The following is a 17,296-nucleotide window of genomic DNA, read 5'->3' as shown; positions in this document are numbered from 1 at the left end:
AATCACTCACAGCTCTCCTCATGCATTTGGAATATATCTGAGGGGCAGTTAGAAAAAAGAAATAAAGTGGTCTAGAGGAGAAATAATGTTTGCTTGGCCTTGAGTGGTGGCAGTAGAGATGGACAGAAAGTAGATGTGTTAGTCATCTGTTGGAAGTAAATCCAACATGTCCTGATGGATGGTATTTGAAGAATGAAGCAGAGAAAAGACTTAAAAAGGACTCAAGATTTTTGATTTGAGAAACTGGTTGGATAATAGTTACTGAAATGGAGAACACTGTGAGAGGAGCACATTTTTGGGAGGAGATAAGAATAGAGCATTCTATTATGGACATGATTACTGTTTGATATTTAAATGGAGACCTCAAGTAGATAATCATATAGCCAAGTCTGGGACTCAAGGAGTCACTATGGACTCTGTCTTGAACATACCATCCTTTTCCCATGTCTTAGAGCTTTGTTTCAGCTCTGATACCTGTCTGGAATACTTTTTCCTGTGTCTTCGTCTGGTTTCAGTCTCTGCTTAAATGCCAGTCTATCTAAATGGTTACTTCCACTTTTATTTTTGTCTCAGTATTTGTGTTTTTTGTCTTTTTTTTTTATCATTTGCAAACTTGTTTTCACTTTTTTCTTGTCCTCAAGAAGAGGGGCTTTTCTTCTTTTACCTTCTTCAGCCAATGACTAGGACAATGTCTGTTACTAAATGTTCAATAGATATAGGTTCAGGGAAGGAAGGGAGGAAAGAATATTTGAGCAGGATCATGGTTGCCTTAAAAGGAAAAACAAGGTGCTTGAGGGTAGATGGGTGTGAGAGATGATAGACTCTTCTCCTGCCAAAGGTTTGAGGATTCATGAGTAAAAAGGATGCTTAATGTTCACTAAGCACTTACTGTGTGTTAGGTACTTTCCTGAGCACTTTATAAAAATTCATTTAATAATTAAAACCACCATATACGACAGCAACTATTTTTATTTTCATTTTGCGGATAAGGAAACTGAGGCTCAAAGAGGCAAAGCTGATGAAAATTGTATAGCTGTATTTAAAGCCCATGCAGTGTGAGTCCACAGCCTCCTGCCTGAACCATTACATAGCACAGAAGGCTCGTGCTGCATTGCCACAGCTCTTTTTGTTTCCTTAACCATCAGAGATAGTGAAGCAAGTTCTGATAAATCCCATGGAATTGTCCTCAGTGCCACTCAGCATCTTTTTGCCAGTGTCAGGTTCCAGACGTAAATCCACTGGCCCTACAAAAGGACCACACAATGTGTGCCTTGAGGAAAAACAAGTGTCACTTCTTGCATACGTCTTTCTTACGAGGTTGCTACTGTACATACAGAGTGGAGGGAGGTCCCTACGAGCAAGGCCCTGACCCACTTCAACTCAAAGACCTGTGTCCTTTGCAGTTAGCCACGGGGGAGAAAGCCAGACCCACCTGATTGAGACTTCATTTTCTTGTAGAATGAATTTGGAAATTTTCAGGGTTTTTTTTTTTTTTTTCCTATTTTTTTGAATAGTCTGAGAAGAATCAGTATTAACTCTTTCTTTTAAATGCTTGGTGGAATTCATCTGTGATGCCATGCGGTCTTAGACCTTTATTTGTTAGAAGTTTTTTTTTATTATCAATTTAATATCAATACTGGTAACAGGTTTATTCAAATTTTTTATTTCTTCCTGATACAGTTTTAGCAGATTGTATGTTTCTAGGAGTTGATCCACTTCTTCTAGGTTACTGGTTTATGATTGTTTATAACCTCTTATAATTCTTTATATTTATGTGATGTTGCTTGTTATTTGTCCTCCATTTTTATTTACTTGAATCCCCTTTCTTGCTTTTTTTTTTCTTTTTTTAACCAGTCTGTCAGAGACATTGTCTGCTTAATGCCAAAGTGTTTGGGGGTAGGAAGAAGCAAGCAAAGATGCTAACACTTTTTGAAAAACAAACACAAAAACAAAAAAAAATGAAAACCACAACACAACAAAACAAAAAAACACCTAGAAATCTCATCTTTTTTGCTTTATAAAGATAAAGATACTCCCTAATTTTCTTTCTCCTATTCTCACTAGATAATAAACTCCTGAGAGCAGAATTATACTTTGCTGTCATCTTAGGAAATCATTATGCCTTTCATATTCTTTGTTAAACTGAATTCCATTGGCAAAAAGAATAAATGATACAGTATTTACAGATGAATAACATGTTTCTTATAGGAATTTGATAGACTAAATTGAACCTGCGTATTTTTTGAATTGATTGTTTTCAGTTACTCAGCTTCCAGAACTTGAAAAGGGTCTGTATCAGCATTTTTTTTTTTCACTTAGGCTATAGCTGCACTTCTTCCTTTGGGGGATAGAACTGTCAGCTCAGAGTTTTAAGAAAAATGACACCTTCTAAAGTCAAGATGAATGAAAATGAATTAGAAAATATTACTATATGTACAGAGAGTTGGGTACAGCCTTTTTCTCCATATAGCATATGAATAGAGGTAAGTTTATTGTAGAAGTAAAGAAATTGAATAAACATGAATTTTAAAAAGAATTAAGTCTCTAGAAAGGATAAAAGTATACTATACATATGCAAAAACTATTTTATGTAACTTGCAAATGTAATGAAATATTTTCTAAGGTGATAATGTCTTTGTTACACAAACACCATTTTGGGGGGAAAGAACTTTTGCGTTATTTAGGATTAACTTACAGAGCATTTAAACAAACAGTCAATTCCGTCTAAATGGATTCTATATGCAGACTATTTCGCATAGTTGTCAATAAGGATTTTTACTCTCATGTAATCCTGATAACTTTAATGACAAAGCTGATCACATTCTGAGTAATTCTTGGGCTCTAAAAATAAACTATGGCTGAAATTTAAAATGGAACAAATGTGCTAAGCAGGCTAGGCAGGTAATGAAGCACACTGAAAACTTGTGTATAAAGGAAAAGTAGAGATAGCAATTATTTCTCAGTATGAATGGTAGAAAAATTATAGTCTCTGACAGTCATTTATATTCTGTATTGTGGCATTTGTTAATTATTCTAAGATATGTTGAGCTTGTGGCTTTTAAATAAAAACTCTGAAATGTCATGTCGATATGTTCAGCAATCCTTCTACTTTAGGTGTTAAATCTTCAGAGTGAAAATTTTTTAAAATCTATATTTAAATGTTTGCCTTAAAACAAACAAACAAACAAACAAACAACAACAAAAAACCCCACCTATTACATTGAATGATTATTCCCATCCTTTTGGCCAGGGTGTGGATGAAGCTTTTTTATTTCCACTGTTTCTGATGACTAAATTCACAAGTTGGATCTACATTACATTGTCTATTGCTTGGAAATAGGTTGTAATATTAGTGAGTTGTTTTGTATCTGTTAAAGGCAGAATTATCAAAACAAATTGAAAAGTGAAAATATTGCATTAAAATATAACTCCTCTTCACTCACGTGGAAGAAAGCACTCCTTTTACTTGCATTTTGAATATGGGGAAGATCTATACAGATAGCATAAGATCCTTTTGCGGTATTCTTAGAAGTATTTTCCTTACATGGGCTTTCTTCCTGGGGAACTGAACACAAATCAAAGTGAAATATTCACTTGCATCACACTAATTACTCTTACTTACCTGCTTGAGATCTAATTTTAAATGTCTCCCTATATCCCCATAAAGCTCTCTGAAAGGATAACTTTAGAAAGAAATGTACAGCCATCCCAGGGAGATTTGGCAGGGATTGGTTTGCATAATAAATAATGACCATCTGCACCCTGTGGCAACCTACCAAGAAGTGCAATTAGTCCCCTGCAGCCCAGGCAGACTGTGGTTAGTTGTCTTCAGCAGGTGAACAAAGGAGAGATTGCTTATTTGGTACTTTGTTCACTTCATATAAAATAGCTACTTTTGTGAGGCCAGAGTAATTCTAAGATTTAGGTCTTAACATTTTAAAGCTATAATTAGGTTTTATTTCCAGTTATTTTTATAGTTCATGCCTAGTATTATACCTATTCATGTGCAAAGATGGAGGATTTATCAGGACAGTATTTTCATGAAAGTGGGAAATACTCTAATGGCTTAATTTTTTTATTGCTTTTGAAAAATTTTCTTTGAATCTTGTAGAACAACTGGTACAGAGTCACTATGGGAAAATGGATGGAATATGTGTCATATTTATCTAGTGGAAATTAGTGGTCTGAAGACTGAAGTACGAGTCTCTCCTTTTAGGTTATAAATTACATAGAGATTAGACAAAATTGATTCATAATTTTGCCAGCTATTTATATAAAGCCATTTTACTTGATGACAACTTGAAAGTTTTATTGTAATATTTTTTGATGCCAAAATTGTGAATGTGCAAAACGTAAAGCTTTAAATTAGATCGGGGGGCCTGAGTGGCTCAATCAGTTAAGTGTCCGACTTTGGCAGGTCATGATCTCACGGTTTGTGGGTTCGTGCCCCACGTCAGGCTCTGTGCTGACAACTCAGAGCCTGGAGCCTGCTTTGGATTCTGTGTGTCTCTCTCTCTTTGCTTCTTCCCCACTCACGCCCTGTCTCTGTCTCTCAAAAATGAATAAACATTTAAAAAAATAATAAAGATAAATGAATTAGATTATAATCTAGTAAAACCAGTGAGTGAAGAGCAATCCAGAATTGATTTAGACAGCGCTTGTTGGCTGAAAACAAACTATATCAACCGTCAGTCAAATCTTTTTAAGACTAGAACTTGAATCTTGAAATAGAATGTATGACCCATTGTGTTTCAGTTAATTAAAACTGAATTAATTGCAGTTAATTAATTGCATGATAGTCAGTCTCTGAACTTGAGTCAAATGCATTGTTTTAATTACTCTAATCTGGGAGGCAGTGGAGTACGATGCAATTTTTTAGATAGGACACAGCCTTTGGAATCAGAAAATGTAGGTTCAAACACGGTTTCTGTCCTTTGCCGCCTCAGTGACCCCTCTCTCAGAACCTCAGAGTGTCTTAATTGCCCTAATATCCCCTAATAGTTCACTGATTCAGTGGAAAGATTCCTATAACTTAATCTAAAGTTATACTCAAGTCTAAGATTTATCACAGATATGTACAAGAAAGAAGGGAACATCAGAGGAGAGATTGAATACAGGCTTTCCTGCAAGAAAGAAGGGAACATCAGAGGAGAGATTGAATACAGGCTTTCCTGCCCTATTGATGCAGGAATTGCATGGGCATGTCTTTGTTTCCACCTACAAACTGCAACGATATTTGTGATATGTCATTGCTCAAGAAATCCTCTTTGAGTCTTAGAGTCCAGAGTTTTTAAAGGTGGCTAGCTGATCGCACACCTGCAGTGAGACCAACCGTGGTGAGGACCCAAAAGCAGTCACCAAGTACACAGCATGACTCTTCATGTTTGCTTTAAACATGCTGACAATGTGTTCATCAACGAGGAAGAAAATTCTTTTTAGGTTTATTATTGACCACATCCTTTTAGTATTGCTTTATCTGAGAATGTCTGTATTTTCCCTTCATTCTTAAAAGATAGTTTTGCCATACTTGGTGGCAGTTGACAGTTCTTTTTTCCAACATTTGAAAAATACTGTGCCACTTCCTTCTGAACTTCATAGTTTTAGAGGAGAAAAGTATGCCATTCAAACTGGTGGTCCCCTGTAGGAAATGTCTTAACTTTCTAGCTGCTTTCAAGACTTGTTAATTTTCAAAAGTTTAATTATGATATGTCTTAGCTTGAATTTCTTTATAAGTTTCTCTCGGCTGCTTCAATTTAGGTTTGCGTCTTTTACCAAATTTGGAAAGTTTTCAGAGATTGTTTCTTTGAATGGTCTCTCAATACCACTCTTTCTCCTCTCCTTTTGGAACTCTGGTGACACAAATGTTGGATCTTCTGTAATTATCCCACAGGTCCCTGAGGCTCTGTTAATTTTTTTCCAACCTATTTCTTTTTGTTTACATTGGCTCAATTAATCTGCCCTCAAGTTCAGGAATTATATTGTTTTTTTCACTTCACTATTGAGCCCACTCAAGTGAGTTTCTTTTTGTCACTTTTTAATATTATAATTTCCATTTATTTCTCTTTCATAACTTCTGTTTCTATTGCTGAGATTGAGTCCACTTGTTTCAAGAGAATTTATGATTAGTTATGGCTGCTTTACAATCCTTATCAAAATTACAGCATCTGATCTGTTTACATGTTGGTGTTAGTTAACTGTCTTTTCTCATTCAGGTTGCAATATCTTATATATTGGTATGATGGATGGTTTTTTTGTGCCCTGGGCATTTCATCTATTTTGTGAGGAGGCTCTGGGTCCTACTTAAATCTTTTATTTTGGCAGGCAGTCACATGGGCAAGGTTTAGCATGTAGGTCCTGGCCTACTCCTATGGACTGTGGTTTCGAGGATGGTTGAAAGTTCAGAGACTGTGGGATATTATTTTGGTTTGCTGGTTTATCTGGTTCCCACTTGCTCCTCCAGGGCTGTGTGGGGATGGAAAGAGCCTATGTAGGTTGGGGTGCTAGGTGTTGCACTGTGGGAACAAGAAGTGTTGGACACATGAACTGTTCAGTGCTTGCCTGGCAGTGGTCCCTGCACGTGGGGAATACAATGCACCTTCTGAGCTGGATGTTTGTGAGATTCTCTCTGTCAGTGTTCTTAGCTGCCCGTGTCTGGGCAGGAAATAGAAATCTTAGGTCTGTCAGGACAAAGAGGCTTCCCAGGCCAGACTACTTTTTGTGGTGGTTATTTTCCTGGCAAGTACAGCCCAGTTCCCTTGGTATTTCTTGGTGGGGTAGAACATACAACACTTCCATAGTTTTGACTCTTTCCAGGTTTAGCTGCTTGTTTTGCTAGAGTCCATCTTGCTAGTGCTCCTGGGTCACCCCATTTTCTTTCACAAAGTGGCTCAGCCTCAGGACCATAGGAAAACAGAGCATTTTTTTTTGTGGCAACTTACTATTGCTCTCAATCCATCTACCTGCCTGTGGTGGGGAGTTTACCTGGTATTGGGAAGGCCTGCCATTTGATCTAATTAAACCTTTACCTGGACTGCCTTCTGTTGCTAAGCTGAGAGTTAAGCCTCCTCCTGTTGTGTAGATGGAATTTAAGATGCCCTGCTGCTATGCTGTTCCCCTGTCCCTGGGATCCCAAAACAGTTCACTCCCCCTCACCACCTTTCAGAATTCTTTTGCTGCCCCTCACTTTATCTCTGTGGTTTATAGTTATACTTAGTAAAAAGGAGCCAGAAAAGTTGTATTTACACCAGTTTGTTCAGTGGCCATATCATGTTAATTTCCACTTTTGAAAATGCTGTATAATATAGATTATATATTGGTATAGTAGGACAAATGCTCACATTAAAGAAAAATTTAATGGGTTACACAATAAAAAAAGTTGAGACTCCTGGTTATAAGATGAAGTGAATAGTAGATTGCTTGCCATTTAAAACACCATGGTTTGGTTAGAAAGTATATTTCTAGGTTTTCATCCAACCCTGTCCCCCTTGAAGATTTCTTTTCTTTTACCATAATGGTGTATTTACTCTCTAAAATATTCCCACTTCTTTCTATGCTTTTGCTGCACTTATTTTCTCCTTTTAATGTATCCGAATAATATGCATGCTCAAGGTTATCTCAAATTCTACCTCTTTTGTGAAGCTTTTTATGACATCTTTGGCAAAATAGGGCTTCTTTTTCCTCTCTTTATCATCTGTGATATTTGACATTTTAAATAACATTTTGAACAGTGTACTCAAAGTTTTTCTTTCTTTCTTTCTTTCTTTCTTTCTTTCTTTCTTTCTTTCTTTCTTTCTTTCTTTCTTTCTTTCTTCTTTCTGAAATGTGCTTTCCTAGAGAAGCAGTGCCAGCAGTGACATTTGGTAATGTATAAAATATGTGGATCTTAACCATCATTTAAAAGGGTCTAATGGAATATACACACATGTGCACAGGGAGATCTATCTTAAAATTCCAGGACTATATTCCTCCCCAGCCTCGCACCTTTCCCCTCCGATGGAGTTGTACATCGAGTCCCATAGTAGTGGTGGCTTGGGACCCATGGCAGAGACTCCCACATGGTATATTGGGAGAAAATTTGTTGGGGGTGAAATAGAAAAACAAACCCTTTAGGTTGAAGAGAGTCTGGAGAGAAGGCTAGAATTGGTAGATGATGACAGTCATCAACCATAGGTAATAGAAACATGGGTATTTCTGCCCAACCTCTATGTTCTACTCATGTACAGATATATATACCCTACTGTCTGATTGTTCCCCCCAAAACAGTTTTAACTTGATCTTTTTTTTTTTTTCCTTTGAAGAACCCTGGGGAGTAGCATAGGGCTTTTTTTCCCCTCCACAAACACTACATATGACTTCTGACCACCTAAAGCAAGAGCTTTTTATGGTTTTCTTTATTTAGTAGCTTGTAAAATGTTAAGGGAAGGTTACTTTGAGGAATTTTGGAAACCTTTCCATCTGTTCAGTGAAGCCCTTTAACCATCTTCTTTATATTGACCACATGTACCTCAGTGTTCAAGCTCTAGACTATTCATACTTCTCTCTGAGACTCTTGGCTTTCAATATCTTATATTGAAGCCCTTGAGACTAAGGACTACTATTTAATTTATCTTCTGAACTCATGTATCTTTGAATTTCTAGCATAACTTAGTATATGTATAAAATAGGATAGATTTGGAGCTAGAATCTGAGCTTTCTCTCAGCTTCCATTCTTTGCCTAGAACACTATTTCGCTGTTTTGGCTTTCTGTTAGTAAGTTGGCATATCGTGGTGTTTTCCAGACTGTTTGTGTCTTCTTGTTGTATTACATAGTGCCACACAGTGAGTCCTGGAAAAATCTTTCCTAAGGGTCTCTTTGAGTAGAGTGAGCTCATTTATATAAATTATGAGCTAGCCCAGACCTCTTGACTGCTGTCTTCAGGAGTCCTGCTTTGTTCCAAAAGAGTATATTTATATTTTATTGTCTTATTGCTATGGTAGTGGCAGGCTAGCTTTGAACAGTGTCTCACGTGTGCATTTCTAGTTTTCACTCTTGAGTTCACCATTTACTTTCAATCCCCTTCAGGAAAGGAACAGAAAACAAAATGAATCTTAAGTCAGGTAATTTTATTTACAATTCTGGGGCTAGAATGGATGAAGTTTAAAGTCTGTACCTATAATGAATCTATTAAATAAACTTTCAAGTTTATATTACACCAATTTAAACTGAGTTAAGTATACTTTGTGTATGATAATATTAACTCTGATACATTTCATTGTCTGAAAGATTGATATGTAAGGATTCAATCTAATACAGGCAACTGATTTGGAAATTACCTGATGACTTCGTTGTGAATTCTAACCTTATTGTGTTTCAGAAAATTCTTTCCCTGTAATTCACTTTGTGAAACTTTTTTACAATATTCTTTACATTTCAGCATCTCCTTCTACCTTTTATCTATATTTACTAGTTAATTTCTGAAAGCCAGAAGTTTCTCTGAGTGGTAGGAAACAAGGCTTGACTTAGGGGTGCCTGGGTAGCTCAGTTGGTTAAGCAGCCAACTTCAGCTTAGGTCATAATCTCATGATTCACCAATTCAAGCCTCGTGTTGGGCTCTGTGTTGACAGCTCAGAGCCTGGAGCCTGCTTCAAATTGTGTCTCCTCCCTCTGTCTCTGCCCCTTCCCTTCTCACACTCTGTCCCTCTCTCAAAAAACAAAGAAACATAAAAAAAAAAAAAAGAAAGAAACAAGTCTTGACTTAGCAAACAGAATTTTAATGGTATTCTGTTCTCACGTATGGCGCTAACATTGGATTAACTGTTAAGGGACTTTCTAATATCTTTTGCTCTATTTAAACTTTCTTCTTTTCACTCTGGAATTTTTGTGTAAAACATGATAAATAACCCTGGATATTTGACTTCATTTCTTTAGAACTAATTTTGAGTAAAAATACTCATATTTTCTTAAGTAATCACCACTTTTCCTAAAAGTATGATTTGTAAAGATTTATCACATTCACAGATAAAAAAAAATTGGCTTTTCATATACTTCAAGATATTATAAAATTACATCATACCTAAGAAAACAGAATTAATGAAAGTATTCAGTTTAATTTGCAAATTTCACTTTATAGACAACTTTTAAGTGTCTTGAGTATTTAAATAATTCAGTGTTTAAAAAAGCATTACCCTTGAAAGATGTTTAATGAAGCACTGAAATTGTTTTCTAACAGTATTTGACATTATGATTTTTTTACTTCATATATAAGACTTAAATCATCTATTTAGAAATAGATAACAGGTGCCTTCTGATAGAGTTTTTTGAAAAAAAATTGAAAGTTATTTTATGCTAGTAGTATTAAGCTTAGTTAAAGAATATGGATACTGTGGATATTAATGCTAGAATATGTTGAGGTATCTGCTTCTTCCACCTGATGAAACAACTCCTTTCTCAGTAATGAGATGAATTCTAGATGCATTATTATGGCAGAAATCTCACAACTAGAGATAGTAGGCACACAGGTATATACTCCAAAATAGTACATAATAGGTTCAGGATGAGGTCAGTAAAAACAATACTCACACTAAATATTAACCAACATTAGATAGAAAACTCAAATGTTAATATCTGTAAACTATATTTGTTAAGCTTACCTGTGTCATCTAATAATTGTTCAGCCTGCCTAAGTGTAAAATCAGAATTGCTAATATTTTTTCTTTGACCCATGGATTATTTAAAAATGTGTTATTTTTATTTTATTATTTTATTTTATTTTAATATTTTTTAAATTTATTTTAATATTTTATTATTCCAAAAATTTGGAAAAATTCTGTTAACTTTGTTACTGATTTCTACTTAAGTTTTGTTAACAGAGGACATAACTTGTATGAACTCATTTCTTTTACATTCATTAAGGTTTGTTTCATGATCCAGGTTTATGATGGGATTTAGTTTGGTGTATTTTCCTTGTGCACTTGCAAAGAAGGTTTTATTCTGCTGTTGAGTGGAGTTTGTTATAAATGTCAATTTGATCCACTTGGTTGATGGTGTTATTCAGTTATTTTACATCCTTGCTGATTTTCTCTCTACTACTATTTATTACTGAGAGAGTTTTGAAATCTCCAGCTATAATTGTGAAATTATTCTTGCAGTTCTGTCCATTTCCTTCATTTTGAGGGATCACTGGTTGAAACATAGACTTTTAGGATAATTATGTTTTCTTGTTGAATTGACACTTTCAATTTTCCTGATTTTCCTCTATCCATGGTAATTTTCTTTGCTTTATAGTTACTTTGTCTGGTATTACTATAGGTATTCTAGCTTTCTTATGATTTATATTTGCATTTTATATCTATTTCTATCCTTTTGAGATACCTGTATCATTAAAGTTATAGTGATCTTCTTTAGGTAGCATATAGTTGACTCCTTTTTAAGATTCTTTTTAAAATCTGTCTTTTAAATGGTGTATTTAGAAAATTTATGTTTGTCATTATGTTTGGATTTAGGGCTTCTGTTTTATATTTTGTTCTTTTTGTTTGTTTGTTGCACTTTTTCCCTTACCTTCCCTTTTGAGTTATTTGAACAGTTTTTACTATCCCATTAAATTTTTCTCTTGTAGTTTTGATTATGTAGCTTTGTACTTTTATTCTTTTTTTAAGTGGTTGCTCAAAAACATTTAACTTTTCACAGTTTACAAAGAATCAATACGTTAACATTTCAAGTGGAATGCAGAAACTTTATCACAGTATGGATCTGTATACCTTTTCCTCTTTGGTGTACTTTTCATATGTATTATATCTGAGTCAAAACTCATCAGAAAATGTTACAACTTTCTGTTTGTCGAGCACATTTTAAAGAGTGCAAGAGAAGAAAATTCTGTTACATTGACTTAGGTTTTTACCATTTTTGTTTTTCTTCCTTTATGCCTTCTGGCTAAAGAACTTCCTCCAGTATGTGTGTGCTTTGTTTTTTGCTTTTTAGCCTATTGGCTGCTGCTTTCAAAATCAACATATGAATTTAAGGTAAAGGTAGTCCAGAAGGTCTGAATTTTGGGTGGTTTCTTAACCTAAATTTAACTTTTCTTAATCTAACTTGACTTTTGGTCTTTTTTTCATGTCCATTTAGCCACTCAATGTTTAACTATTTCACTAGCTCTTCAGGCTTCTGGAACAAAAATTTGGGACTTTTTCGTTTTTGTTCTTCCTATTTTATCCAGCTTTTTCAGTGGTTGAGGGGAGAGTTGGGTGATCCATGTATTTTACCATTATTTGAAATGAAAAAGCTCTCAACCAATCAGTTTTGCAACTTTAAAATAATAACTCTTCTGCCTGCCAGACAACATTCTTTAGATAGTATATTTTTGATAGTATCTGTAAAGGGGAAATTAACCCAAAAGTACTGTTCAAATGGAAAGTAGCATTTTTGAAATAATTGCTTTTTTACATTTCTCATTTAAAAAAAATAAGCTTCATGGAAATAGTTTACATGCAACAAAATTCACGGGTTTTAAATGTATTCAATGAAATATCAGTAAATTATTTTCATAAACTCCCAGAATTCCTTTTTCTTGGCAATCTTCCACAACCTTTGCCTTAGGCAACTACTGCTCTGATTTATAGCATTATAGATTTGCCCATTTCTAACAATTTATATAAGTGGACTCTTTATTTATGCCATGTATATAAAGTATATTTGGCCTTATTAGCTTGACAAAATGTTGTACAAATGCTCTGTTGGATGCATTTGTAGTAAATTGTTGCTGAGTAGTAACTAATTGCCTGATTATACCAAAATTTGTTTATCCATTCTCCTTTTGATGTGATGCTGCCAAATTGTCTTCCAAAATGGCTATTCCATTCCAAATCCTTAACTAACAATGTACGAGTCAGTATTCCAGTTGTTCCGCATCCTCACATCTTCTGATACTGTTAATCTTTTGAATTTTAGTCTTCTAAGTGGGTGTGAAGTGGCATCTTAATGTGGTTTGTAGCTTTATGTCCCTGACACATAATGTCATTTTTGATGAACTTACTATTTGTGCATCTTCTTTTGATTTTTTTTACCCAATTTTTTTTTAGAAGTTTTTAATTTAAATTCCAGTTGGTTACATACAGTGTAATATTAGTTTCAGGTGTACAATATAGTGGTTAAATACTTCCATACAACAAGCAGTGCTCCTTATAACAATTGTACTCCTTATCCCTATCACCTGTTTCACCCGTCCCACCATCTTCCTCCCCTCTGGTAACCATTAATTTTGTTCTCTATAATTAAGAGTCTGTTTCTTGGTTTGCCTCCCTCTCTCCCTGCCCTCCCTTGTTCATTTGTTTTGTTTCTTAAATTCCACATGAGTGAAATCATATGGTGTTTGTCTTTCTGACTTAATTTTGCTTAGCATAATACTCTCTAGTTCCATCCACATCATTGCAAATGGCAAGAGTTCATTCTTTTTTGTGGCTGAGTAATACTCTAGTGTGCGCGCGCATGAGCCTGTGTGTATCACATCTTCTTTATGCATTCATCAGTCCACGGAGACTTGGGCTGTTTCCATAATTTGGCTATTACAGATTTTTATCCAGTTTCTTAAAATTGGGTTTTTCTTAACTTGTTACTGAGGTATGAATTCTCTATATATTCTACAAAAAAATTACTTGTTAGATAGATGTAATGCAAAAATTCTCCCAGATTATAGTTTGCCGTTTTATTTTTCAAATGATGGCCTTGGGAAGAATTTTTATAATTTTGTTGATAATTTTTTGTTTTATAATTTTGTTTGAAATTTTGACGAATTTTATAGTTAATGCTTTTGTGCCCTAAGAAACTTTGCTTACTGTCTTCGTCATGGAGCTATCCTCCTATGTATTTTTTCCAGGTCCTTTATAGCTCTAGCTTTGTATTTAGATTGAAAGACTATACATGTAAACTGAAAAAAGTCAATGTTCTCTTTGCTGACCTATCAGAGAGTGGTGGTTGTGTTTGTCACATGGTGTTTTGGAAATAGCTGTCCAGAATATTTTTAAACTAGGGGTAGACATTCACTTCAAGATGTGCGGTGACTTGTTAAAACTCATTCTGTAGGTCATACTACATTTCAGTCTGTACAGTGGGTGAATACTATACTTTAATAGTTAATAAAAAAACAAGTTATGAAGAAAATATATCATTCTAGGATTTTCTTTTTTTTTTCCTCTTTCTCTCTTCCCCCCATACTTTTTTTTCCTTCCTGCCTCTCCATCATATCTTCCTCTCTTTCCTTCTTTCTTGCTTCATTCCTTGTTGATTTTTCTTTTTAAAAAATTTGGGTGTCTTTTAATCTATGGTATTGTGTAGTTTCCTAGCTGAGATTTGTACGATAAAGTGTTCCCTAAGTAGCAATTAGTTCTTGAGATTAGATAATAGGGTGTTCTTTTATAGTGGCATGTTTGCATTACTAAGCTTGTGTACCCTAGGGATACTGGAATTAATGTTTGTTGCTTTATTATACTATGAGAAAGTACTTGGGAAAGATAAGGGACTATATGCAGTTGCAGAGACAGCTATAACTCATGGCCACTTTACATGTGGAAAAATTAGCTGTTAGTAATGTAATTTTCTGTAATTTATTGGGAATTGGACATTTTGCATTATATGATAATATCCCCTCATATATTTATGACACAACTGTTGTAAAATGACCAATTAAGGCAGAGCCTAAACTTGATGGTGGGAGGAAAGGGCGTGCTGTGTTCTAGATACAGGAATACTATCATTTTGAGGGCTGAGATTTGTGATAGAAGTTAGCAATAATGTAGAATTTTTAAATCCTATGATGGAGTAACATTTCTTAAATCTGTCTGTGTTATACCCTCTTAAAGTTACAACTTGTTAGTGTGCTGTTGATTTAATGGTCTGAATAAAATACTCCTTAGTTCTCTTTGCTATTGCCTCAAATGCATCTTACAGGAAACGTATTCTTGGTTGGGCTAAAAAAAATTGTTCTTTTTCTTTGCCCTAGGATAAGAAATGGGTTCTCAATCATGAAGATGTCACGTTGGGAGAACTACTGGGCAAGGTATGTAGTCAGCTGAGCTTACAGTGTCTGTGTACTCTACAGACTTCTTCATTTTCTTCAAAGCTTTTCTTCCATTCTAGCACACAGCAAGGCACATTCTCACAGGAACCTAGAATAACACTATACCACATCTGTTACAAATACTGTGATGGTCACTGAAATAAAAAGGGGAAAATCTTTGAAAAGTTTAAGGATGATTCTTGGCTTTTTAAAATAGTATATGTATGTTTTTCTCTGGAAGAACTAAAAGCTGTAATGATTTTATTGCAGTGTGGTAAAGCCAAAACTAGTGATCTGAGATTGGAAAAGAAGCTGTGATGTAATAAAAGTTTAAACACTCAGTAGGCTTGTTCCATTTGTGTCTGGTTATACATGATAGTTCAAGAAAAGTGACTTACTGCTCTTGAGGGTTTCAGGATTGTGTATAGAATCTCACTATGTGACAACACTAGATACATTATTTCAATCTAATAATTATGTGGATAAGACATATTTCAATATAAAGATTGATTTTATAGCCAGCTCTGGTAGTGGTCAGAGAAGGTAGCTATATATGATGAAAGTCCCTTTTTTCCAGACTAGTTTGAAGTTTCTTCCAACTCATAGGCCAGATGAAAGTGTATTATGTTTAATAATAATGGCAGACATTTTATAATCATTAATCAAATGGGCTATTTGCAAATTTATTAATAGCTTTTTTATGATTGAGTTCTAATGGATAAATATGACTTTGTCAATGAAATAATTAGTGCTGTTTTGTTTTGAAAGTTTGAGTTCAGTATAGGCTTACAGTGCAATGTGAAAAATAGTATAAAATTCAGATGTTTGAAGAAAACTGTGATGCATGTATTTGATTAATACTAGACTTAGAGCTCAGCATTTTAAATAAAGAAATAAATGATTATTAATTTTTTTATTCAAATATCAACTGATGAGTTGACAATCCTTATTTTTTTTTAGCTGTGAATATGTTGAGAAAGTAAATCCCTAGTGAAGTAATCCACTTTGCAGGATTCTTCATATTATTTTAAAATATCCTTTCCAAATGGAAGAATTAAATTGCTGTTGGAAAGCAGTTTCTATTGACTGCTAATAATTACTTTGTAAGTAAATTCTAAAGAATCTCAAGTCAAAAGCAGTAGCTGATGTGTTTATTTCATTTGTGATGTGTTCATCATTCCTAAGGAAGTATTCCTTCTTTCCATTACTTTAGGTCAGTAAGTCAGTAGCAATAATTGGGCCAAAAATTATTACAAGGAAATTAAATTTTCTTGAAAACACAACTAAAATATTGTAAAATTAAACCATTTACTAAAATAGAATGGGTTGATAAGGACTGCTTTTTGAGTACTAAGCAAAAATATTTTCAGTTAAAGAGAAATATTTCAGTTATGTTTATGTTTAGTTTACTATGTGAAATATGTATGGTATGTTAGGAAAGGATTTTAACCATTAGCTCCTTACTAGGGCCATTTCAAAGAATAATATTTTTTCAATGACAAGACCGTAGTATGGTGTCAGTTTAAATAAATTTAATCATTTTTAAAAGTTTATTTATTTTGAGAGAGTGAAAAGAGAGAATATGTGTACGTGTGCATGAATGAGGGAGGGCCAGAAAGAGAAGGAGACAGGGAGGGGGGGAGGGAGACAGGGAGAGAGATAGAGAGAGAGAGAGAGAGAGAGAGAGAGAGAGAGAGAAATCTCAAGCAGCCTCCACACAGTCACAATGGAATATTATTCAGCCATAAAAAAGAATGAAATCTTGCCATTTGCAACAACATGGATGGATCCAAAGGGTATAATGCTAAGCAAAATAAGTCAGAGAAAGATAAATACCATATGATTACAGTTATGTGTAGAATTTAAGAAACAAAACACATGAACAAACAAAAAAAGAGGCAAACCAAAAAATACTCTTAACTATAAAGAACAAACAGATCATTACCAGAGGGCAGTGAATGGGGAGAATGGGTGAAATAGGTGAAGGGGGTTAAGAGTGTAGACGTATCATGATGAGCACGGAGTAATATTTGGAATTGCTGAATCACCATATTGTAAACCTGAAACTAATATAACACCGTTAACTACACTGGAATTAAAATTTTTAAAGAAAAAAAATGCTATGAAACTTTGCTGACAGAAATTGGACGTAAATATATGTACATATATAAAATACTTTATTAAAACATTTTCATAATTTTCAATTTATTAATACATAAAACTTACACACCTTGAACTATTGGTTAAGAGTTACATTGATCTTAAAATGA

At 34.4% G+C, this 17,296-nt stretch overlaps 1 protein-coding gene across 4 annotated transcripts in view; it reads left to right on the top strand.

Annotated features, from left to right (window-relative positions):
* FER (FER tyrosine kinase) overlaps nt 1-17,296 on the top strand; it is a 436,635-nt gene that overhangs the window by 260,187 nt on the left and 159,152 nt on the right. For all 4 annotated transcript variants that reach the window (XM_053907154.1, XM_019450529.2, XM_053907155.1 and 1 more), the window contains one exon: nt 14,970-15,026. In XM_053907154.1, coding sequence (XP_053763129.1) covers nt 14,970-15,026 — 57 coding nt within the window. The remainder of the gene's footprint in view (nt 1-14,969; nt 15,027-17,296) is intronic.

Source organism: Panthera pardus, unplaced genomic scaffold, assembly GCF_024362965.1.
Source record: "Panthera pardus isolate Hobbes unplaced genomic scaffold, ASM2436296v1 HiC_scaffold_2, whole genome shotgun sequence".
In the NCBI taxonomy this organism is placed as follows: Eukaryota; Metazoa; Chordata; class Mammalia; order Carnivora; family Felidae; genus Panthera; species Panthera pardus.
Note: the sequence above shows the minus strand (reverse complement) of the source record. Positions and strands in the feature narration are given on the sequence as shown.